The sequence below is a fragment of the Rhipicephalus microplus genome, chromosome 2, assembly GCF_043290135.1.
Source record: "Rhipicephalus microplus isolate Deutch F79 chromosome 2, USDA_Rmic, whole genome shotgun sequence".
Lineage (NCBI taxonomy): Eukaryota > Metazoa > Arthropoda > Arachnida > Ixodida > Ixodidae > Rhipicephalus > Rhipicephalus microplus.
In genome coordinates this window covers 252,442,435-252,469,223 of record NC_134701.1, presented here as the reverse complement: position 1 = coordinate 252,469,223, position 26,789 = coordinate 252,442,435, and the positions used below count along the sequence as shown (strand labels likewise).

The 26,789-nt window shown below is 45.3% G+C and overlaps 1 protein-coding gene across 2 annotated transcripts in view; it reads right to left on the bottom strand.

Annotated features, from left to right (window-relative positions):
* LOC119169277 (cell adhesion molecule Dscam1) overlaps nucleotides 1-14,055 on the bottom strand; it is a 146,491-nt gene extending 132,436 nt beyond the window's left edge. For both annotated transcript variants that reach the window (XM_075879631.1, XM_075879627.1), the window contains exons 1-2: nucleotides 13,923-14,055; nucleotides 1,606-1,822 (exon numbers count right to left, since the gene is read on the bottom strand). In XM_075879631.1, the coding sequence (XP_075735746.1) occupies nucleotides 1,606-1,639 (34 nt within the window). In that variant the 5' untranslated portion in view covers nucleotides 1,640-1,822; nucleotides 13,923-14,055. The remainder of the gene's footprint in view (nucleotides 1-1,605; nucleotides 1,823-13,922) is intronic.
* Between the last annotated feature and the right edge of the window lie 12,734 nt (nucleotides 14,056-26,789).

The following is a 26,789-nucleotide window of genomic DNA, read 5'->3' as shown; positions in this document are numbered from 1 at the left end:
TGTGAATTGCCTGCGTACTTGCTTTATCAAGCAGCCAGACTCCCGTTCTGCAATTATTCAGTGGACTGCTTTGTGCGCGATCAATTGATTACACTTCGTTTTTTTTTGGCGTTTTAGAAGGTGCAAGCGGAGAAAGCAGCAGGTAGGCGTAAAAGTGTGAAAGCGTGATTCACTCAACGCTTCGTTGTTGTCCACGTCTGTCATTGTCCACGTATGAGGAGGAGACAGCGCTTGTAGAATCGTCATTATAACATCAACACATCGCATTATTTTTCTTTCTCAACAGGTTATAAAACAAGACAACGGCATGCTTTATTATAGTTACCTTGATCGATTTGTGGGGTTTAACGTCCCAAAACCACCATATGATTATGAGAGACGCCGTAGTGGAGGGCTCCGGAAATTTTGACCACCTGGGGTTCTTTAACGTGCACCCAAATATGAGCACACGGGCCTACAGCATTTCCGCCTCCATCGGAAATGCAGCCACCGCAGGCGGGATTCGAGCCCGCGACCTGCGGGTCAGCAGCCGAGTGCCTCAGCCACTAGACCACCGCGGCGGGGCGCTTAGTTCCCTTTACCACATGGAATAACTGTTTTAAGTATTCCTTTTTTCCCCGGACTATAACGAACTGGAATAATCTCAATACCAATGTAGTTTCTCAGAACCCTTTAGCCGCGTTTGAAAAAAACATCTGAATATGTTATGCATTTCTTTGTGGTACTTCATTCGTTCGTTACCAGTGTTTTTTTGTCCTACCTTTGACTTCTTAAAACTGTTTGATGAAAGGCTGCGATTTCTGTGTGCAAAAATGTTTGTATTTTTATGTGTAAACACCATGCTAAGATCTGGGAACTGATCGCAATATCTATAAATAAAAAATAAAATAAAAAGGGAAGTGAGGGTGAGAGAGAAACCACTCGCTCGTAGTTGAACTCGCACAGGTTTAGAGGCCCTTCAAGCAAGCATGATTTGCGCTGTGCGCCTCGGTATTTTGGAATTGTGGTATAGCGGGGACAGTTATGAGACATTAAAACCCGGAATCGTGGTCTAGTTGGGATACTCGACTGCTGAATTCGAAGGTCGCGGGATTAAATTCCAACCATGGCAGCCACATTTCGATGGAGGCGAAGTGCTAGAGGTCTGTGTACTTCAGTTTAGGTGTAGGTTAAAGACCACACCGGGTCTTGGAAGTTTCTTGCGCACTCCTTGACACTGTCTCTCGTAATCATAACGTGGTTTTCGGACGTAATATATCAACGGCACTTATTGTAAGACATCGATAGCACTGTCACCAGTGAAGGCGCACCCCGCCGTGGTGGTCTAGTGGCTAAGGTACTCGGCTGCTGAACCGCAGGTCGCGGGATCGAATCCCAGCTGCGGCGGCTGCATTTCCGATGGAAGCGAAAATGTTGTAGGCCCGTGTGCTCAGCTTTGGGTGCATGCTAAAGAACCCCAGGTGGTCGGAATTTACGGAGCTCTCCACTACTGCGTCTGGTAATCATATGGTGGTTTTGGGACGTTAAACGCCACATATAAAACAATCAACCAGTGAAGGCGTGGGGATCGCCAAATCGAAATACTGTTCAGAGCACAATACTCACCGACGAAAGAGAGCAGATGCTGTATGGAGAGCATGGTGTGCGTCTTCTGTCCCGTGAGGCACTGGCCGACTTGTCAGTCACATTCACAAGCACACACACAATCCTGGTTTTCACTCAATGCTGTTGCGGGTGTTGCCAGTATTCCAACTTCTGCAGGCTCCGTCCTTACAGGCATTTTCGTCGCTTTGGCCGGTGACTGATGCTCCGCATATACTCCCTGCACACGAAATAGGGAGGTTGTGTAATGTTTTTCGGAACGTACGAAGTTCTTTCATGTTTCAACAAACTTGGTTGTTCTTACCCGCTTACATTTCTTGTTCTAACAAACATCACTTCAAACTGAAAAAAACAGCAAGACAAATGAGAGCAAGACAAAGAGGCGCAGACACACACACACAAAAAAAAAGACGGAAAGGTTGGGTTGGCGAACTACGCGCGTCTCTGGCTGCGGTAATTCACGAAAGATAAGGGAGTTGCCGTGATGAAAACAAAATGATGAAAGTACGTAGAACTAAGTATATTGCTTCTAGCTGATAAGTTGCCCAATGATGGGGTGCTATGAGGATGACCCGAGCTTCCCAAGCAGACTAGTTTGCTCCGAGGTGGCTCTATGGCGGCCGTGGCATCAAGGCAGTGCGGAGAGCGGTATAGCAGCGTTGATCAAAATGGGCTACAAGAACGCGTGGGGCGTTGGAAATGCATGTGGGACATTTGCTGCTGTTATCAGAGAAACTCCGTCAGCATTCAGCAGAGCAGCGACGTCAGCGTGATTGTCGCGCTATCTCTTTGCCAACTCACCACGCGCCTCACACAGGCATGTTTTTGGGTGTATGTCCTCTTACGGGGAAGTTCTTTCGTTCCACTCGCTGCATGGGAATTTCTGTTCTCGAAGGCAGCAGTGGTGCACTCGCAGAACTTTCGTGCTGCTCGTTTCACTTCAATAAGATATTGCAGGTAAATAAGGAGAGGTGGTCACCAGGGGTGCTCGAATCGTGGCAGCAACGCGATTGTGAGTGGATGCGTAGCGAGTCTGGAGAAACTGAACGCGGAACACCGAAGCCACGTATATCGCTTTCACTTCTGTGTGCGTGTGTACATAGTCTGCGCAATCAAGCCGATATAACAATCGTGTAACTCGGCGTGAGCACTGCTCCTCGGCAAGAGCAAACGTGGTGAATGTGCACGATCTTTGCCGTGGCTGTCTGTCAATCAAACTGATTGACGCATGAACTCTGATACAAGCTCGTTGATTCTGAGAAGACCCACGTTGAACTCGTGACTTTCATGGTGCTGGTGTGACTGACAAGCGTTTCATGCGGTGAACGCTAAGCAGCAGCTTCTTTGCATATAAAATAATTTAGTCAGCTTGCACTACTTGCGCAAGGCTGAAGCGACAGAGGAGCTTGTGATAATCTAGCTTCTTCCAGCTTTTTAGGTTGGTCATCTACTCATATGCTCAATCAGCTTCGCTGGGAAGACCACATCAGCTCCGTCTTAATTTCAATTTTGCGAATTGACTGATCCTCAATGACCATTACACTGAACTGTTTTCTCTTCAATGATAAGGTTTCAGTTAACAGGCAAATATATCGGGCGCAATTAGCAAGGTCATGATCAGCATGGAGCTATTAAGCTTAATCTTGCTTAGCTTGATCCTAATTACTTTAATACTAGTAAGGGTTAATTAGCATGTTTTATTCAGGGTGCTCACGACGTCGTGTTAATTAGCATGGCTTAGCTCATCCACTAGAATGCTTTAGGTAGCCTGGTTCCAGCTTTATATGGCTTCATTAGCACGGTCTTCTTAAGATGTAGCGTAATGACCTCGGAATTACCATGACTTTGCGTAACTAGCTTGGTCATAGCATGCCCTGGCCTAACCAGCCAAGTATGCTGCCTAGCCAAATAGGCCAAATAGCTTATTAGCCGGGCGCAAATGCACGGGTGCTAGCCGGCCATAAATAGCAGACCGATTGAGCAGCGCACTAGAATGTGCAGGCCGACCATGATGATTAACACGTGGCCTCACATTTAACTGCAGTAGTGATGTAATACACTCGGCCGAAGCTAATTTCAAAAGCCACCATGTTGATTACTTTAAACGAGACTTAGTGCAGACATTAAAAGCTTCGAAGTATATTTAAACACGAATGCTTCTAAAAATATCGTCACAAAACGTTTCTGGCGTTTATTGAATGGGTGCACTTCTGCACTCAGTGGAACAACAAACAAACGAGAAGATGCCTGTGGTTTGAAAACACCAACCAAATTCGTCGACCGTCTTTGACGTAATACCGGGTTTCATCGTAAATGAAGAAATACAATGCGCTGAGGGGTGGATTGAACTTTTTTTATTGTTGGCTTATTCAAAGTGGGGTGTCGTCAGAACTCAGAAAGATCCCGAGCTCATCCCGAGTTTCGCCAGGCTCGGGTGATCCTGCATAGCGCCCAACGTGTAGTTTTTTCAGCGGAGTGTGGGAATCGGAAACATTAGTTGATGCACGTAATTTACATTTTGGGGCATGTGAAGGTGCATGGCTGTGGTCAAAGTAAATTATTTTGCTGTCCCCAACAACAAATGCCACACTTACTTATCTTTCACTTACGTCCGGTCATCCATGTTTCTCGGATATTCAGAAAACCTGTTGTTTAAAAAAAATTGGTATAAAAAGGGGCGGGGTTATGGGGTTCAACTTACGAATTATTTTGCATACATATTGTGACGTGCTTGAGACAAGAAAAACGATGATATTTATGCATGCGCTATGAAGGACTACAGAAAGGATTTAGAAGAAGAACTCACTTGCGCGTTCTAATTAAAAAGAGGCAAGACCCGGCGTCAAGTTGTTGAGTAACCAACCAACCAACCAACCTGCTCGTCGTATCTCAATCTCTGCGGCAAGATCTCTGTTTTGAAGTCGTGACTTCAAGTGCTTGTGGCAAGAAAGACGATGATAATATGATATCGAATCACAAGTTTACTTATGAGGGCTAATATAATTGCCCGGGTAATATACAAAAATTATTGAGTAGGCTCATTGGAAGAGCAGACGTTTTTTTTTTTGTCAGTGGCTGGAATCGCTGCGGCACCTGGCGGAGCAGATTTCAACTACGCGCTTCTGTACGCGTGGCCTCTGACATCGCCCTCGGCATCACGCGAAACAAAATTAATCCAATGAATACACCACGGCGCACGAACGCCGACACGCGAGTGCCGCTACTAGACACGTAAGTTGAGAATTGCGGTGGCCTTGAGATTTTGTCACCGAGAATGATCGTCATCGTGAATACAGAAGATTCAGTGTGGGTTTAAGCAGACGGACTGACGTAAACATCTGCTTAGGACGCACCGGATCATTGTCTAGCCTTTTCTGATGCTACAGATATCACGTGATCTCTTCCGTCACGAGACAGCGGTATTGAGAAAGATATCGACAAGAAACATGCTTGGCTCTGTCACACTGTGCGCGCGAGCGTATTATGCACTTGTTTCCTTCTTCGTACTTTTTTTCACGCTATAGCCACTTCCCCCTGTGTCGGGCAGTGAACCTAGAGCAATTTGGTTAAACTTCCTGTTTTTTCAATGGCTTTGTCTATCATTATATTCTAAGAAAAATACATAGAAAGCTTGGAAAGCGCTCCTGTTTGAGTACATCGAATTCTGCAAGGACCCGTCGAGATAAACCAATAAATGTGGGGTTAACGTTTCTGTGATTTCTCCATTGAACAGTTGGCGCGTTGAGTATCAGGCAAAGAATTCCAAGATGTATTTGTAACCACTGACAAAAACATAACCAACATACCCCCCCCTCCCGTTTACAAAGAAGCACACGTTAATGATAACGTTACAAATATCTTCTTCCGATACACTATGTCGACGCAACCACGATGCTAATCAGCCTCTTTGGATATCCGTGTAATTTTCGAGCTCCACTAGCACCTATCGGCCAGGCCAGTTTATGGGGCATTTGGCTAAAGCTAACCAAAGCTAAGCGAATTTATCCACGTACTAAACGCCTCAATATCTAACTGCTCTCAGTGGTGCATCAACGCAGAAATGAAGGACAAAGCAATTGACAGTGGACATCATATGACACATTATTCTTGTGTTAAATCGAAATTCGCCCCGAAATTCGCATCACTAAACAAGCACACTCAGCTGTTTTCGTTGTTTGTTGGCCATACGTTTTATGATTGTCGTCACACTGACCATTTATTTCGCAAACTGATGCCTAAAGGAAAACGGGGTATAGTTCTGGATTTCAAATACATACTCCCATATTCAAAAAAAAAGTACTGTTCCAAAAAGCTGCAATCGCTCAGCCAGCGCAAAAGAACGACCACCGGGTGGTGATTTAGTGATCTAAAGGACTGTATATACACATAAACAAGAAGTGAAACATAGCAAATGATGCTTCCTCCTCCTCTAAAACAGATCCACTACGAGAGACACAAACTCGGCCTCTTATAGGACAAGCCGGTTAGTGTTTCAAGCGTCATCAGCGGCCCAGTATTCAGGCGTGTGAATGTTTCATGCAAGCCCACTAACGCGGTGCTGCGTCGAGCCATTAATCTGAGAACCGCGAACAACTCTACCAGACGCTGTTGTTGACTTTGGTTCCGTCACGCTTCACGCATGTACCAGGATGTTAACTTTCCCTGATTGGATTTCGCCTTTTCGCCAACGAGTAGTGCGAACGCGAAGCCCGCAGTATGCGCCATGCTTGGAAGTTTGGCCGCTGCGAATGTTTACCTGCGCGTGTTATTTGTTTGTATGCATCTGTTGCGCTGATTCTTCTGCTGTTGGGTAGATCGCTTTGCCGTTCACAAATGAACGCATCCCCTATAGCTGCTTAATAACAATTAGGGGGATTACAAACCACCGTCGTTGTTGGCATGTGCCCGCTTTTACGCAAATTGGCTTTCTGTAGTTCGGCTGCTATATCTCGTTACTGCTTTGATTAGGTTGGGCTGAACAGCAAACTGACGCGGCAACATGCAAGCGATAATGAGTAGGTTGTGCATAACACCATTAATTTATGGCTACCATTCATAAAAAACAAGTAAAGGAAATGGGTAGATCAAGCTGCGCTTGAAATCAACCGTATAGCGAAAGCAAAATGGGTTACTTCTTTCAGATTCCCTATAGTATGGAAAAGTTTGCCCGGATTAACAACACGAAGCTACAAGCAGTACGCATTAAGTAAAGTTTCACATAAAAGAAAAGTGTAAAGTTTCATTTGCATAAAGGAGAAATGCTAGAAGCGCGTGTACTGTGCGATGTAAGTGCATGTTAACGAACACCAAATGGTGAAAAGTTCTGGAGACCTTAGTCGCATTGTGGTTGTGGCACGTAAAACTCCACATAACATTTTTTTAAGGGTAAACGCAGAGGGGTGGCACGATAATAGCCGGCAACAAGTGTTGGTGTTTCGGTGAATTTGTTTTCGTTAAAGTCAATTAGGCAAGACGAAAAATGAACACCGCTTTAGTGCGTGCTGCGTAAAATAAAGAAATGGGGTTCGAGCATTTAACTACTTATATTTTCTTGAAAATATTTGGCTTCGTGGGTGTTCTTTTTTGTTTCGCTTTACGTCGGTATATGCGCTAGCGCATTGTCCATCAAAATATTATTGCCCCTCCGCGGTGGTCTTGTGGCTAAGGTACTCTGCTGCTCACCAGAAGGCAGCGGGATCGAATCCCGGCTGCGGCGGCTGCATTTTCGATGGAGGTGAAAATGCTGTAGGCCCGTGTGCTCAGATTTTGGTGCACGTTAAAGAAACCCAGGTAGTCGAAATTTCCGGATCCCTCCACTACGGCGTCTTCCATAAGCATATGGTGGTTTTGGGACGTTAAACCTCACAATCAATCAATCAATCGATCAATAAATCAATCAATCAATCAATCAAAATATTATCTGAGTATACTTGCGGAGCTTGTTCTATCTGTAATGGTAGAGTGGCCTATAGTGTTGCCCCGATGACAATTATATATACAATAATTCCAAAAACATTTCATTTTGTTTTGCTTGAAAGCTCGTTTTGTTTCACTTTTGTGTGATTTGAATCTTTTCGTTCCCCGTGTGTATTCTTTTTAAACGAGCGGCTTACCTCAGATGCCTCTGATTGATTTGTGGGGTTTAACGTCCCAAAACCACCATATGATTATGAGAGGCGCCGTAGTGGAGGGCTCCGGAAATTTCGACCACCTGGGGTTCTTTAACGTGCACACAAATCTGAGAACACTACCTCAGATGCCTCTAACGTTGCTATTGTTTTCTCTTCTTTTATTTCAACAAAACGTTGATCTTCGGTCCTAAATGTCTATCGTGACGTCGACAGCGTAGATCAAATCTTTTTTTTTCATATGTGCTCGTCTAATCTTGTAATGTAATGTATTTCCCTGTCAATTCGTGAAGCAAACTAGTCTTTCGAGCTACTAGGGTAACCTTTTTTTTGTTTTGTACAAATACGAAGATTCAGAACAGAACAGATTTGTTGAGACTTATCGATATCGACGCGAAATATATCGGGCCGATTCCGGTAGCGCCAATATCAAACTGTTGAGTGAGCCGATTATGATACAGCTGAACTATATATGGGCTCGTGAACGTGTTAGATGAGAAGCAGCTTTTTGTATAGCGTGTCTAACGCCGTATGTACGTGCATCCGTACTAACACGCCGCAACGCGTTTTCTTTGCCGCAAGTGTTGGAGTAGTGCTAAGTAGGTCATGTCACAGCCGTGCGTTGACGTCATGCTTCCCTCGCAGATGCTCATTGGCCTCACTTCCTCCCTCACCCGCAGCACGCTCGCAGCAGCGTCCGCAGCTGCCGGATCCTCCGCGTGCTCGTAACACAATTTTTTCTCTTTACCCTCTTCACCGCCGGCAACGCTCGACCGCACGTCGAGTGGAAACACTCTTTCAGATCATTCATCTGCGATGAAACTTTCACAAAACCCAATCCGCCTCCCGTGTCTTTGCGTTACAAACAAACGTTTACCCGAGTAAACGTGGCTTCTATACTCCGTTTCATACATCATGTGCAACGCTGTCAAAGCTAGCGCTCTTGTTCGCGCTGTGTACTGCCGCGACCAAAAAGTAGTGCGTCGCTTGGGGTGTACGAGAATCAATAAATGCTTCTCGGGAAACTTCTAAGCATACATATTTGTCATCAGGTTAAAAAACAAACGCCTGTGTTGTCGGATAGACAATCCAAATATGCGAGTTGGTAATTTATGTTTGTCGCTTTCGTATCAGGTTTTCGCTCTCCGCGCGACCCACGCCGCCGTTTTTTTTAACTTGTTGTGGCAGCTTCGAAAAAATGCACCTGTCGTTAACCCAGCCTCATTGGAGCTGCTGTGCTACCTAATCAATGAATTAACGTCATCTTACACGCAGTACTCGCTCACATCAACGAGGTAAACCGACAATGCGGTATAATCGCGACAAAATCGCCATGCTGGTCAAACCTCGGTGCCAGCTCAGCAGGTTCCGGCCCTCACAAGAGAACACGGTATGCTACAAATGAATAGATACGTGCAGTTCACTTCCGCGTGCAAGTAAGTTGAAGTTAATGAAAAAAAACAAGGTTTCGAATTGGCACCACGTGGATTCGAACCCATGCACTTCAAAACTACGGTGAACTCTCCGGAGCGACGCGTCAGACCACTCGGCTACGAAACCGCGCGGAGCAACACCTGGTGTTTTCTTTACGGACTACTTGCCTAGCCTTCACAGCGTTGCACCTGATGTATGAAACGGAGTATAGTTTCGTTTTAAGCCGTTGCTCCAGCACCCGCGTCGACGCTCGTTTCAACCGAGTGAACGCCGTGTGCACCACTGCTGCTGCGCATCCCACCAGGTTTCCCTTCGGTGAGATGGTCCATAATTTTTTGTATGTGTTGTACCACGAACTAATTGCAGAGGCAGCGTAAACAAGTGTATGATTGGTGATTCCTGATAACGATATCAAGTTGGAGTACTTCAGGTACTTCGTGAGAAACAATTGCTTGCAAAGTTATCTAGAGTTGGTTTGGTCCACAGAACTACGGTGAACTTGTCCATCTCCGATATGACAGAGATGTACTTGGTGGTTTCCTTTCGAACAGTAAGTACTTTTTCTGTGTTAATGTAAGTGCTACGCGTACCGAAAACCAAACGTTCCTTGTTCCTTTGGCTAATGTTTCATGTCAAAATTCCCTATTAAGTTTGTCAGGACATCAAAGTTCTTGTCTTAAAATTGGCAAATAGAACATGTGCCTGTGTGCAAACGCCGAGTATATGAAAGACTCGAACACAGCTTCACTTCACGAAAATGAGCAGATGAGTTTAGATGAGAAAGTGATGGCCGTGGTTGGAGCCTGTTTTTACCGAATACATACGTAACGGTGCTCTGTGCACTCAAACGTGTGCAGCGAAAGCAGACTTGACGTCGAATAAATCTCGAGAAGCCATAGATTGCCTTCTTTTTTGAGGAGCGAAGCTCCTCTTAGGCTAACCTTGTCCCACGTCAGGCGTAACCAGCAGTATCTCCTAAACAGTATAATAGATGGCGCTGTCATAGAAGTACATACAAACTGAAGTTGAGTAAAAATATTCTAGATGGCACTGTACTGCTACTCCACGATGGGCTGCTGCGAGGGGTGTGCTTGGGTGCACAAGGAACGAGTGCCTCTCTGTCTCCTGGACCGTCACCTTACGTGTCGGATCGTGGGTGGGGTATGGACAAAGTGGAGCGGCGGGTGCGGAAGGCCACGGTGGGTCATGCTTGTCGCTAGACGCACAAACAGACAAACAGGGAGATGTAGACAGAGTGACGAACGCACGGGCAGACATACGAACGGATGGACAGACAGACAGACAGACAGACAGACAGACAGACAGACAGACAGACAGACAGACAGACAGACAGACAAACGAACGTACGGAAGCACGGATAGACGGACGGATGGATGGACAGACATACGGGCAGATGAACGCATGGACGGACGCACGCATGGACGGGTGTACGGACGGATAGACGGGAGGATGCACAGACGAACGCAAGGACAAAAGGATGGATGCACGGACTTACGGACGCACGGAAGGACTGACGGATGGACGCTTCGCTCCCCTCATCATCATTCACTGCGTGGATATTTTGACATTTCTGCTTACGCAGAGAGCACAAGGGCTCGAAATAAGTTTCGGAGCTACGCCCACGAAAAGCCGAAGCATCGCAGAGTCGGTGTGCGTTACAAAAGCTGCGCGCTTAAGCAGAATAGCCAGAATAGTCTGGCGTCAGCTTGCGTCCTACTATTTTAAATAATAGGCATTGTTTCCATAGGTTAGCCTTTGTATCTCGTTATCAGTTCTCGTTAGGAATATTTTGTGACTCCCTCATAAATCTGTAGTTTTATGTAAATAGATCGAATTCTGTGTGATGTAGAATGCCTTGCATGCGTGACAGAATGTCGCGAACATTGCGGTGTTCAGAATTATTATAATGCGTAGCTCTCGTAAATACGCGCTTTCAACCTTATTCTAAGCTGCGTGAATATAATGAAATAGTTCTTGCAACAGTTCCGTAATACCTTTTTTTTATTTACAACGGCGGTTGTTTTGTATTACATGCTGCTTTCAACTTAAGTTGCGAAACGCACTGAACTCATCACGATATTCAGCGGCGCTCTCATCACGCCATTTTTAGCTCAGTGTGAATTGTCGTGCCTCACGGAACACATTCCCCGCGACAAAGCGGATGAAATGTGTTGACGCTCATGGAACGCGTCATTTGGGCTTTGCGTGGCCGATGCTTTCAATGTGCATGTGATGTGCACCTCTGATCGACTCCCAAATTTTGCGGCCGCTTTGGGTTTCCTAAGTGCATCTAAGTGTTCACGTGAATCAGCTGTACAATTCAGGTCACCGTGGGCAAGAATCAAACCCACATTCCTTGCGCCTAGAAGAACAATGTTTTAGATGATACACCATTGTGACGGGTTTTGTAGCCGTCGTACTAGCATCTGGATGAGCCCCCTGTCTTCCTTTTTTTTCCCGTTTCTCTCTCTTTCTCTGCGTACCCGTCGGCATAGAGGCAGTGGCATTGATAACTTTTTCCAAAATATTGCCTAAGGCCGACTTCGCCAGATTTGTGGCCCTCATCTTACATTTTCACTCAGTATGCTTAGCATTTTAACTACATTTAAAAGAAGAAAGTAAGGATTACATAAGAACTCAATACACGTTGAAGTACTTTTTTACAAAGAAATTCCGGAGAGAAGCGTGAAGTGCTGGCCTACACTTTTAATGTATTGCATGTTTTGTTTTTCGAATTATTTTTATTGGATGTATATAAAACTTTTTGGGAAAAAATATTATCGGCGAAAGTAGGCTGCTTTATTATATTATTGTAGTATTTGGCAAAAGTGAATATAATTTCTGCGTGTGGAATCTTCACTGCTATGCTCCGTGGCCCAAACAACTGAAAACATTTCTAGAAAGGTATTCTTCTGGGCTTGCAGCAATTAAATCGTGCAGAAAAATGTAAGTACCCATTCTTTACGTTGCTTCTGTTTCTTTTTAAAAACCGGAAAATGTAAGATAGGACTGAAATACGTGGCGCAAGGTTGCCGATGAGCATCAACTAGCCCAACATAACGTACTGGTAAGATAGGACAAATGTCTCGAAACATTTCGCTATATAATAATCAGCAACATGCAAAAGCGTACTCTCTAAGAAACCAAATAAGGAATTACCTATATTATACTTTTCATATATAAATGGCAGCGATTATGAATAGTATTGCCACTCAGGCTTCGTCGAATCGTTGCTATATTGTTGTATTTAACGTCTTCGTTACCGTGCTAAAATGTTTTGTGAACTTCGCCTGCCTAGTGCATTTTTCCGACAACGCATGCACATTGGCACACACAAAAGTCCATCAAATTTCAGTGTGTCGCCAAAACGGGTAAATTAAAATTGATTCTGAAAGTTGAGTGGCTGGACTAACTATGCTTGAAAGTGTCGGGTGCACGAGAAACTAAATTCACATGCCATATTCGACGATACAAAGCGTCGGTCACCGGTGATGAATTTAAATTGGCGTAGTAATAAAAGAGTTAAATTTGATTACGCTTAGAAACACATTCAGAAAGGCCTATGGACTTCACGGTGATTGGGTGGAACAAATAGCACAGAACGCTTTATTGACTTGTATAATACATGAGGTCAAGTTTGTGATCATGCCATATGACATCGCAAAAATACACGACCATATAGACACATGTATCATAGAAATCAAGGAAAAGAAAAACAGAAGAACACTCTAGCGAATTTAATATGCACCTTCTTACATTTCGTTTGCTTCGTTACAAATATGAACTCGCAGCAGAAGAAGCATTTTAACGTTTCGCTGCGTTCTAACCAATTAATATCATGTGACACTGTCAAGAATGCGAGTGTGCATGCCATCCTAAAGAAATTATTTCGGCCCCGAAGCCAAACAACGAACTAAACAGGAGGAATGCAGCAACCGGACGAGCATGATGGTATTGTGTTTGTCCTCTTTTGCGTGTGTCTCACTTCCAGGCGGGAATATATTCTTTAAATAAATAACAACTAGGCCAGCAGAACAACACATTTCTGCGCAGCAATTAACTCCCTCTACAAGCACGGAGAAAGACAACACACATTTTACAATTAACCAGCGGCAAAATTCATTAAGGGTACCGGCCGCCGCTAGCCGAAAAAGCTCAACAAGTAGTTCCTGATTACTCGAGGTGCGCTCGCTGTCTTCAAGAAAACGAGGCAATCTTAGCCCTTAATAAGAAATGTGCTCGCACGAAGTCTCTCAGGACAAAAGTTTTGCCGATCACAATTAGCGGTGAGCTGATGAAAAATTCGACTCGCAATAACAAACACTTCGTTTAAAAAATATTTTCTGGTTTACTGAAGGACTGATCTCGTCACTGATAGTTTAGGTATCCACACAGATGCTATGAGAACGAGGCACCGATATAAGGAACCGGTAAATACACATGCAATATTATATGCTCGAGAAGCTTCGCGACTTTGCAACTTTGTTCTTCCATATGAACTTATAGGTTTAGTCATCTCAATTGCCTTGATTTTTCCTCGCGCTAATGAAGTTGTTTTACATAGTCGTTAATTTAGTTTCGTTCTGTAGTAAGTTGCTAACGTAGCGCGCAGTGGTAAACCGGGTTGTGCGTAGCGTAGGACGCGATTGCTGACTCGCCGAATTCTATTACTCCGCTACGTTCCAAATGTGTGCACTGATGTTTTGTAGCACGTACAAAGAACACGTTCCTACTCACGAGTCTCACTGAAGAAAAGGAAGAGGCGATGTCGTAGACGCGATGTTTGAGGGAGCTGCGGACGCGTGTTCCCGGCGGCGTCTTCGTCTTCGCACCTGTCCCGGCGCGGAGCACACCGACTACGAGAGGCGCGTTCTTCTGTTCGACCTCGTGGTCCGGGTCCGGTACTCGCTCGGTCGGAACCCCCCACGCTTGGCGCTGGCGGCAACGCCTAGTGGCTCCATCTGTCGACACGAGCACCGACAGGGAGCGAAGTTTATTTCCACGTGTTTCGGGAGGGTCTTTTTTTTACGAGAGAGGCGAGCGAATTTATGTGGTGTAATTTGCAGGTTTAGATAGTTTTTACGTTTTCCTAATGCAAGTGTGTGAGAGAGGGGGAAAGGAGAGGGACAAAATAGGATGAGAAAGGCAAGTTGGGTAAGCGTAAGAAAAGCTATAAATAGGGACATGAAGGCTGCTGGATCTGTATTATGTGCGGTTTTGTGAGATACTACTCGAACCGTGCATAGCAAAGCTTATCATTCGCGTGGGCTCTCCGAAGTATAAACTTCACAAGAAGTAGCCTAATTATAACCAGGATGGGAACACCAGGTCCCGAGGTGCCGATGCAGTATCTTGGCTATGGGACCTCCTTCTGTATACTAAATGCTTGTAACTTTACCAACTTCTAAAAATAAATTTTGATGCTGATTCTGACGAGTAATTTTGCCCGGACAGGCTGACGATTGCTTTATTAGTTATGGGCATTTACCTGGCTATACTAAGGAATAATTAGGACCGATCTTAGTGGGGCACACCGGATTAAGTTTGACCACCTGGATGGGCTTTATTATTGGTCAACTACATTTGAGCACATCGGCGTCTTTCAATTTCACCCCATCAAAATGCAGCCGGCACAGTCAGGAATCGAGCCCGCGATCCCAAGCCTAGCAGTCCGACACCTTACAGGCTAAAAAACCACGGCGTGTTTAGAGGCTGATGAGTTCAATTGCACTCGTAGCTTACAGGGGTATATTTTCAGCAGCAGTGGAGATTGCAGGAGGTAGACATTGCTTTATGTCGTAACAGCACTTGTCATTTCACCGCATCAATAAAACTAGAACGTGAGAACCTGTACGATTCGTAATGTGCACATGGTATTGGGCAGAAGCAGACGTATTTTGCAAAGTCTATGGGCGCAGACGTTAATCAATCTCGTTTACGGAAGAAGTATACCACAAAATTTCGATGCCCAACTGCCGTGGACAACGGATCGAGCAAAAGTACGCTGGCGGAGAGAAATCTGAAATGAATTGGAACACGTTTCGTCTCCACTTGCTTTCTCAAACATCGATTAAGTTTATATGGTGACATTCTCTTCTACGCTTTATACGTAACCAATAATTGAGCGTTAAGAAAGCACGTTTTAAGTGTACCATCTCATTTCGAGTATACGCTCTTGTAGACTGACAATTGGTCTTCACATTGGCAAGAAAGAGGCTTTCGGTAGAAAATAAAAAGCATATTCGTCTATTTTATATGAGAAAAACAATCTTTAAAGCTAATCATCTATAAGACTGTACCTCGTAAAATAGACTATTTTGAAGTCTAAACCACAAGGAAAACGCGTCAGCACAATTCAGAAAGAAAAGAAGGAATTCACTTGTGGGATGGTGGGAATTATCAAACACTGCTTATATAAACAGAATTTTTAGGGACGATGCTGCTTAAGGTGGAGGCTTGTTTGTTGTCGGCGTTGTGAACCGCAGCCGCCAATGACGATGACGATGATTCTGATGACGATGAACAACAAGAGCATAGCAGACCACACATCATCTTTCTGCCATATCGGCGCAGCACATGCAAGGTAGCCACTATACGCCATTACGATGATGAAGATGGTGACGATTTCGAACAACGACTGACTTGTGCAGTATATGTCGTCTGGATATGCTCTACAATGCATTTCGTATGACTGGCAACAACCAACCAACACCAGGAGAACGTGCCTAGACCTCGTATTTGCCAACTTCAGGCTACATATGATATCACAAAGCTGTAATAATGAAGGCAAAACGAAATTCAACGTGGAACACAAGATGCAAGTTATGACCAATAAACATTGTTTATCACGGTACGCCTCTTGACACTCATTAACACGTGTGAGTGATCAATTACACGAGTGGTTTACGGTAACACCAAATGATACCATGGCTTCGCCCACTCATCACTATTCACTTCATAGATATACCGTAATATATTTTCTCATCTTTTATCCCCCTTACTCTCTTCCCAGTACAGGGTAGCCAGCCGGTCTGAGAACTGGCTAACCTCCCTGTCCTTCCTCTTTCATTCCTTCTCCTATATATATATATATATATATATATATATATATATATATATATATATATATATATATATATATATATATATATATATATATATATATTGGGGGTCTAATGTTTTGACTTTTTTGACTTTCGTTACAGTCGTGCTTACAAAATTAATAAGTTGTCAGCCGCTGTAATGCAAACATATAAACATTGTACAAGATTTCAGGCGCAACGATTTTTTTCTTTTTCCGTGTAGCATTGGAGCCCTTCTCTAGATGTTCGCTTAGCACTTAGTTTCCTTTATACGTGGACGTTTCGCCCACGTAACTCTTTCCTCTCTGCCTATTTTTCTTATGCTGTCACATTGTTCGTTTGCGATTTGAATGCAAAAGATACAGACAGACCGTTTCTCAGTAAGGCAGCGCTGATTGTCAAACGCTCCATCGATACAACTGCTTTCACAGTTTTCCAGCTTTGTACGATACCATTAAGACTTCTAAGCGTCACCAGGACAACCTATACGCATAGTCACCGTTCGGCCTTGATTTTCGTCGCGTTATTTTGATTTTGTCTATTTTTTATTCCTGCAGCTTTCCGTTTTATATGTCCGCCACGATAGGCCCTGATTTTTTGAAGAGATAGAAGAACGAAATAAAAGTTGGCTATATAAATAAAGTCAGAGGAGGGGTCGGGTATCAACATGATATTCGACGAGCCAACGAAACGCACAGCGACATCGTGATTTATATGTGCATATATTTAGGGGACAAATCGATGACCGAAACGCAGCAGCCGTTCTTTTGCAGTGTCGCTCAGCATTCCCGCCAACAGTCAGGTTCTAGTTTTTTTTTATTACTTTCCCCGGCTGCGTTCGTTTTTATTCATCGGCATTCCAGGCAGCTGCCGTTCCTCTTTTTGTCCCGCCACCGCCTCCTGTTCTTTCATTTTTGGGACGTTGACATTCCACAGTCATCGTTGCTCCTTTTTTCTTCTCCTTTCCCTCGCTGCACGCTTGTGCCGATATTTCGCTTCGCTCAAATCTTTCTTTTCTTGCTTCGTTGACTCACAGGCTTGACCTTCTCCCTTTCAGGCCCCTCTAATAGCGCTGCTTTCTAACTCTCTCATTCTTTTTTTTTTCTTCCCCGCAAGCGGATTTCGCATGCCGTTATCAACCTATCTCGCTTGTCTTTGGGCTATGATTCTTGCGCGTGCGAACTGGGGGTTTCTTTGTTCAGGAGGAGCAGTTAGTAAATATACGTGTTTTTACACATATATATATATACTAAACGTATATATACAGAAGGGTCAGTTTGCCTGATATATTTATTTATTTATAAAATCTTTCTTTTACACATTTCTGTCCTTCTTTCTTGCACAGACTTGGTACCTTGCTGCCCCATTTCTTAATTTCTTTTATCTGTGTACCTTTGTACTTTTTCTTTTCTCTTTGTTCTTTGATTACATGGCCGACGAGAGAATACAAAGTGATGAGATATGCTTACAAAAAGAGGTTACAGGATAATGGCGCGAGAAAGCGTGCCACGTAGGAAAAGACCCCGTGTGACGTGGCGCTGGTGGACAACTTATTACACTCGCGCTAGGAAAGCCCACGCCTTGCGAAAACTTACTTGCTCACATTTGCCAAGCAGCAAGCTTGGCGGGTGGTTCATTTGAATATCAAAAAGCATCGGCCGGCAGGTGGCCTCATACATTTTGATGGCAACGTAGGCGAGCGAAAAAAAAAGAAGAAAAGGAAATGAAAAACTCGCTTTCAGAGGAGAGAATTGCATTCGCGAACTGTACAGAGGCGTCGCGCGTTGTTATGCGGAATGCCAAAGCATCTAGCTTGGCCGACAAAGATGACGGTGTGTTTCTTCGAGTAGATGCACGTATTTCTGTTACTAGCATTGCTCCACACTGCAGAAGTGTCGCGAAAAATGCGACAAGTGTACGAAGAGTGGTTGCCGGATGTGTTATGTCTCATATCTCTTGCCATTTTTCTTGCGATGCAGTGCATGCATTACGCTGCATCTTATTTCAGTGTTTTGTAGCCCGCCCAGGTTGCCATTTTTATCTCGTACATATCAACTAGGTTATCTGTTAAATCTGCGTTGTTTGATCTGCTCTACAGTATTACTTTCTCTCATTGTTACTCCTGTGATTTTTCTTTGCATTGCATGCTGCATAGTTCTTAACTTCTCTAGATATGCAGACGCTCAACTACGACGACTGAAAAGTGAAATCCAACTTCAGCTTCTGAGTAAGGGAACAGGGAACACAAACAGTGACTTCGCGTGCCACTAACAAGGGCCGTCTTTATTTCCTCTGTTGAGGTAGTGCTCTCTCCGGTTTAGTTGACCACCCAAAGGAGGGTGCTGCAACGGCACCACGTGACGTTACGTCACAAGGCATCAATACCAGAATTCAGGTCGTCATAATGAGGTCACACGTTTTTGCGATGTGTGACATGACGTCAGGTGATGAGGTCATCACATCATCACTGGTCCCCAATGCTGCGGGATGGTTGCTGCTAATTGCCCTTTTTTTGTTTTACGAGGTATCGAAAGCATTCGCCCTAATCAATTAAATCCCAAAGCCTTCACTTTCTTCGCGAACCGCGTATGTGGTGAGGAGTCGGCTACTATGCGCTGCATCTTGTTTTTCTCTATGTAATAATAATTGATCGTGCTACCTGCGCAATTGAAGGAACAATCTGTTTATTTCTTCCGATTTCTACCTTTCAAGCTCCTCTACGCAGGGGCGAACAGTGATTCAGTTGAGCGTAAAACATTAGAATTAAACATAATCCAGGTAACGTGTATTTTCGAGCTGTAGTGAAATGATTTTGCGCCCTCATACAAAAGCCATAAACCGTCTCTGTTCTCTTCAGGCCTCCTTCTTACAGCAAACTATTTCTAGCATCGACACTTCAAGACCAAGCCCAAAACAAACCGAAATACGTAACGACGCCGTATCAACTAATTAGTTCAAGGCATTCCCAAGTAAGCTTTCGTTAGAGTCCGGCGCAAATTACTCCGCCCATTTCACGCAGCGCCTGCATTAGTGTCCTTCATAATTAAACTATGCACGTTTCACAATCCACTCACTACGCAGGAGCCCCGTCACACAAACGTTCAGATGTGTCGTGTGCGAGGGTCTGTTTGCGCTACGCCCAATGCGGTGTGTTTTCGCGCACTCGTATGCATACGGAGTGGCGCCTCGATGACGTCCCGCGTGGCTGCAGATGCCATTAGGAGTTGCGTTTTAGGAACGGCCCTCCTCCGTTGCCTCGCTCGCAACGCGCATCGTTATGGACAGGCGCACGCTATGCGTTCAAGGGAGGCATTCAAACGGATGCAGTTGATGCGGTGGGTATCGCGGTGACCTGGTCCCTGATTGCACACTGATGTTGGAGGAGGGATTTCCCTAGGTAAGATTCATGTATGTCCTGCAGCTGTTGAAGATCCCACTCTCTTTGGGGACCTGGTTTTTTTTTTTTTCAGAGTTACCTACGTCACGAACATTTGTGTGCAATCTCGTCGAAATGGCAGCACCGTAGAGGTACATTTGAGAACGCTGTTCAGCCACTCGAAGCGAGTTAGAAATATTGCGAGCGCAGTGTAGTGTGTTTTAGAGATTGCGCAGGTATGGGAGTGCTCTGCACAGCTTGTAACTTGCAAAGCCGCAACGCCGCAGCAGGGAGAATATCCAAGATTCATTCCAGCACGATATGCAACGCTCTCTTTTTTTTTAATAGAACGGGAAAACGGAAACACGCATGATTAGCTTACTATATATAAGTTCCGCAAACTGAAAATACACAAGGCTAAACAAGGAAAGGAAAGTGGTAGTGGCACATATATGCTTAGCGATGGCTTCGTAGTTTACGTACAAAAGCCAGTGATGCCAAGGAGCTGTCCGTGTACTAGAAGCTAGCTCCTTATGCTCGAGTCCTTTCTATTCATCCCGCCGTTCAGGAGCCTAATTACCGCGATCATGTAGGCTCCCCACCCACCGCAGTAGCCGCCCTTCTTCTGAAGCAAATGACAGGGTCTGACTTGCTTCCGTCCGTCCACGCGTGCGTCTGTGTGGCCGCCCGTGCATCCATCCGCCCATCCGTGCATGCGTCTGTTCGTGCCTCCGCACGTCCATCTGTGCGTCCGTCCCTGCGTTCGTCCATGGATCCGCTCCTGCGTCCGTCCATGCGTCCATTCGTCCGTGCAGCCATCCGTGCGTCCGTCCGTGCATCACTCTGTGTGTCCGTTCGTCCACCTATTCAACACTCCAAGTACCACCATCTCGCATCTTTTCATCACATATTCCTCATATAGAAGCACCGCTATCCAGCGGACGTTCCAAGGACTGAACGAGAGGAGGCACACGCACACTTTCTTACGGCTTGCGCTTCGTGTCTACTTCCCACCTTTAACCACCTGGAGTTCATGGTATAATCTAGTTTACTGTATTCATGGCACTGCGGCCCAACGCTCGCTACACCTTTCCAAAACCAAGGAGGTTACATCCAGCGAGTATAACGTAGCAACCCTTTCTTGTCAGATAATGCTCAATGTACATGCCAATGGCTGCTAAGGGGGAATGAGAGACAGGAGAATTCGGCTTTTAGTAAACGCGCAACGCTGCGAATTTTTTATTGTTCAACAACGCACAGAAGAAATCTCCCACCGGCACCACCTTGGAGGTAAAAATGTAAGACTGGTTACACACAACTACTACGACTACGAGGGACGAACAGGTGCCGCTATAAGGAGCTTCGCCCCTGAAAGTAAAATATTATTTTAAAATTTTAATACGCGGCGTTGTGGGTGACCTTCCGGCTAACACGCTGGACAAGCGACGCTACGCCAGCAAAACGCGAGGTCTGACACGAGACGCAACCGACGCGACCAGCCGCCGTTGGTGCGCCCATAGATGGCACCGTTCCAAGGCCGGGACGCTTGTCACTTCGGCTCGAACCCGCCACTTTTTGCGGAGTAGAGAGGGGGGGGGGGGGGGTGTGCAGCAACAAACCTTTGCAATAATAATAATAATAATAATAATAATAATAATAATAATAATAATAATAATAATAATAATAATAATAATAATAATAATAATAATAATAAATTGTGTGTGGTTTAAAGTCCTAAAACCTTCGTTGCCCCTGATGGAGCATCTCTTGTATGATGGCCGGGTAGACGGATTCACGGTTTACCAGATTTAACCTCCGGAGCAAGCTCCTTCATCATCACTGACTTCGTGGATATGGCGTGATTTTTTCCGTACTGCAGGCACGTGCTGCTATGCAGACATTTCTCGCTTCTGACATAAGCAGGTGCTTAGACTTGTCATTTTGTTATGGTTACTGTTTGATGGACGCATCAAGAAAGCCCATAAAGGCGGAGAGGTGTTCATGTGTACTTTTCGGGCCCATGTGGATACGTTGGGAGAAGCTAAAGCATTGCGGAAGAAGGTCTTGCGAGCTTTTAAGAATGATATTTCAACGGTAATGTTGGATGAGCTAAATAAAGCGTGGGTGCGAACCCTGCGAGTGTTGCGGAGACACACAAATTTTCGCCAGATGGCGTAGACTCACACCCGTATTCAGAAACGCTACTTGACTTGAGCTTGACTTTAAACCACCTTCAATGCAGCGCGGCCGCAACGCGTCTGTGCGTTTGTGCTGCCTTGGCACGGCCTAAAGACAGAGCGTTCGAAACGCGTTTGTGCTGCATTGAAGTCCGTGGCAAGTCAAGATCAAGTCAAGCAGCGTTTCGGAATACGGGGCTCAGTCATTGCGCTGCTCCAATGAAAGGAACTCATCGAGGGGAGGAGAAAAAGAAAAATGAAAAGGCTGAAGTTCAATCAGCCACACTTCTGGTTTGCTACTTTTGCACTAACGAAATGCGATAGGGTAAATACACGAGAAAACGGAAATAGACCAAACAGCAGGAGTTTCACGGAGCACGTAAGAATATGAGCCTTAGTGGTTTATAAGGCACACATTCGTTTTCTATAAACGCTTATCATTAGGTCGTGTTCCTTTTCATCGTCAATTTTGGACACCCACCTTGACGGTGAGCTGTGCCTTAGGTGTGGTCACTTAGACGTGTCCTCTGGGCCTAATAATGGTTGCGTCATCTGTTACATCGTAAGTTGTGGAGGTGCTGCAGTGGCAGTGCATTAGAGTTGGAGTTTATCAGGTACAGAACTTTCAAGAAATTCATAAAAAATACTCAAGGTAGTCACTGATATTGCGGTTGGTTTATAATAAGTGAATTGTTATATAGTGGTTTAGGGACGTTAAAATCCAGCAATTTTTAATATAAGTGTTTACTAAGTGAACAGGAGTACATCAACTGTGTGTAGTGTTCGAAATCATGAAGTTCCTGAAACAAAGGTTGATCGATTCTTCAAAAGCAACGAGGAAAAGTGAGCCGTGGTGGGCAAAAAACAATACCCCTTATCTAGACAGCTATTTTGTGGCTTTTATTTTTTTGCTAGCTTGGTCTCGCAACATGTATCAGAAGCTCTCCACGTGCGCCACACCGAAAGCTATGCTCCCCCGCCCTCCAAAAAAAGAGACGGGGGCACCTGCCGGACGTGTTAGCGTAGTGAATGCTGGCACTATGGCACTACCAGTGAATGCGAATCGATTCGGCAACTTCGTTGTGGCCTCACTCGGGCCGTTTCGCTTGACGGTGTGCGCCCCGTAGAAAATCAAATATGCATGCTGCTATAACCCACACGCACGAATGTGCGCTGTTGTGGCGATATTTCAGCGGCACTGACTTTCGGAACCGGTCGAAGCACCGGTTTTCTTTGGTGTTGAAAATGTTTGGTTCGAGGCTTGAGATTATGCTAAAATATACACCATCATGTGAACGCCACCTAGTTTAAAAAAATCTTTCTTTTTAAAACAAATGATGGGTCTGAGTGAAACACTGACAAATGTTGATCCGTTTAAATAGCTTGAAGGCCATAAAAGTACTAATAAATCTTACGTGGTAGCAAAATGCTATAGTAGGTCACAACCTAAAAATAAATATGGGCTCCACGCCCAACTGTCGCTGTTAATAATATCGGGGGTTCAACGCCCCGAAACCACAAAATGATTACGACAGACGACGCAGCAGAGGGCTCCGAAAGTGTTCACTACCTGGAAATATTTACTACGCACCTTAATTTAGGTACACGGGCTACGAAAAATTTCAACTCCCTCGAAAACGCAGCCGCCGCAGCCGGGACTCCATCTCGAGGCCTTCGGGTTTGCAGTCGAGTGCCATGACCACGAGGTCACCGGCCGTCCACCACGGCGGGTCGCAGCTGTCGTTGTTTTAGCGAGAGATAATTCGCATAATTGCATTATGAACTCGGGGTTGCTCATTTCGGTGATGTCGACATTCTTTCGAGTATTTCGGTTTCGGTTATTTTCCCGTACATGCGCACGTTGGTGTCATTGGTTTGTGGCGGATATCTTCCTGTCGTGTTTCAAACATCCAGCATCATTCCTCTGTGCAAGGTATACCATGAAATTGGAAGCATTTCATAGCGAACTGCAGGCACTTCGAGCATTTTTATCTACGTATCCATCCAAGTATCTAGACGCCTACGTTTGGGTGCTATCAATTCTTTAGCTTGGTGTAAACCTAAATTGGCACGAAAGGGTAGGAGCTCCTGAGGAACGTGAATATCTGGTGACGACATGATTAGCGTGGCAATTTTATCACGCACGTCGAACGATTTTCTCCAGACACGTGTGGAACATAGGCGAACACTACGAGCCGTGGTATGTGGGTATTCGCCTCAGGTCATTGACAGTTTATATCTGTCCTGGAACGGCGAGGATATACATGAGTAACTTCTATATACACATACATCCATGGTCTTGAAACAGCTTTGGAAAAAGACACTATGCAGACGTAAGGTCGGTGCAGCATTAACTGTGGATGCAGTGCTGACCATCTAGTTTTATACAAAAACAATAAACGTTGCATATGTAAACCTATAGCACAGACGTCAAGCCGGGTCGACGTCATTTGTGGTTTCACTCCACTTTTATACCAGTCTAATAAATATGGGATTTGTATTGACATGATTTAGCAAGTTATGTGCAAGGATTCCTGGGTCCAAGGTGAACAGCAAAATTCATATGTTATATTCACATCGCCACAGCGTGAGAGACACTTAGTTTCAATAATACTGACATCTGCGTTTTAATGTGAGTGTTGACCATAAGTCAGACCAAAATTTACCCAGTGTAAGCACCAGTAGGCGCCATTGTAGTGGAAGTTTCTGACAAGCCCATGATGTGCGCACAATTAATGCATTTAACGTCTACCCACTCCATAACACTTGCCCCGAAGCAAAACAAAAAAAAGTTCAGCATAGATAACTACCAGCCGGGTGCATCGAATGAAACCGATTCCCGTAGGGCGTCGCATATGCCGAAATTAAAGACGAAAGTGTTTTATGCCGGGCCCCACCAAGACTTCAGCAACGTATTTGCGACGTGGAAATGATGTCACAAAATGAACACGATCACACTGCAAAAAACCTTCCGTCAATGGGAGTAGAATTAATGACATCTCGGTCCGCGACAACGGATGCTAGGCACACTATTTATTGCGCCACGGCAACTCACTGGAGGCTCTACAAACGCACATTTTATAGATACCACTTTCCTCTCGTCGTGCTCTTGTTCGCCCCGCCGTGGTGGTCTAGTGGCAAAGGTACTCGGCTGCTTACCCGCAGGTCGCGGGATCGAATCCCGGCTGCGGCGGCTGCATTTCCGATGGAGACGGAAATGTTGTAGGCTCGTGTACTCAGATTTGGGTGCACGTTAAAGAACACCAGGTGGTCGAAATTTTCGAAGCCCTCCACTGCGGCGTCTCTCATAATCATATGGTGGTTTTGGGACGTTAAACCCCACATATCAATCAATCAATCAATCAATCAATCAATCGAGCTCTTGTTCAGCGTGTGTTGTCTGTACCTGAGATAGGTAAAATGAAGTAATGCATTACGGCCATGACTTCAGTAAATGAAATATGCTTTGGTTTCCGGGATTTGGCCATGCAACGCATAATTGCTACGAGTTCGTCTCATTTAGTGCGTTTCCAATTGGTGAATTTACCAAACGTCAACAGGGATGAATCCACGCTTAATGTTGACGCATTGCTCGACAACGCCCTAACAGACCAGGAGGTGGCGACCATGTACCAAGCTTAAAGCATTGGCCTCGATCACAGCATCCATACATATCCAAGTAGCTCTAAGACACGCGCCTATTTCGTGGGGCTGTAACAGCTATGGTAAGAGAGCATTCCCCGCCCTGAGAAAAATAGCGGCCCGTATACAGGGAACGCAAGATGCGCGTTACGTTTCCTTCTTGTCCAGCTGTGACGTTCAATACATTTCTCTAACATGTCGGGGGACCTTAGCTTAAGTTCTGGGTCAAACAAGCGACGCTGCTCTGGCTGTCGCAGCGCAATCAGACATTACATTTTCACCTTCAGCTACTGCAGCTACCACAAGGGGTTGTTTATTCCCTGATCATGGACCTGAGTCACCAAGAAGGAGATGTACCAGCAAACGTCAACATGTGTTCATCCACGCTTAACAGTGCTATGGCTCCAAAACAATAGTAGACATTGAGCAAGCTCTGTTCAATGTACAGCAAGCATTCAACTACTTCTGTAAGGACACATTTTACTTTCGTGTTACACTGATTCCTATGACAGTGGGATCAACTTTTTTATTTAAAAGTGAAGCTCCTCTAACTCTAACCTAAGTGAAGCTCCTCTAACTCTAACCTTGTCTAACATTGCACTCTAACCTCTAACCTTGTTCCGCGCCAGGCGTAACCCGCAGTATCTCTCGAGCAGTATAGTAGATGGCGCTGTCTCATAGAAGTACATACAAAGTGCAGTTGAGTGGGAATATTTTAAATGACACTGTACCACTATTATTCAATTGGCTGCTACGTGGGCTGTGCCTGGGTGCGCGGGGAACAAGTGCCTCTTTCAGTCTCCTGGATCGTAGCCGTACGTGACGGATCGTAGGTGCGGCATGGACGAAGCGGAGTGGCGAGCACGGAGGGCAATGATGGCTCGTGCTCGTCACCGCCTGGCTGCGTCAGAAATGAGTGCCTCTCTGTCTCCTGGATTGTCACCGTACGTGTGCGATTGTCAGTGAAGCAAAGACGAAGCGGAGCGGCCGGCGTGGAGGGATGTGGCGGCTCGTGCTCGTCGCGAGACAGACAGACAGACAGACAGACAGACAGACAGACAGACAGACAGACAGACAGACAGAGGCAGGCAGGTAGGCAGGTAGGCAGGCAGGCACAGGTAGGCAGGCACAGGTAGGCAGGCACAAACAGGCAGGCACAGGCAGGCAGGCAGGCAGGCAGGCAGGCAGGCAGGCAGGCAGGCAGGCAGGCAGGCAGGCAGGCAGAAACATGGATGGACGCATGCACATACAGACGGTCGGACACAGGCTTCGCTTCACTCATCGTCATTCAATCCGTGGGTATGCTGTGAATTTTATAGAAAGGATT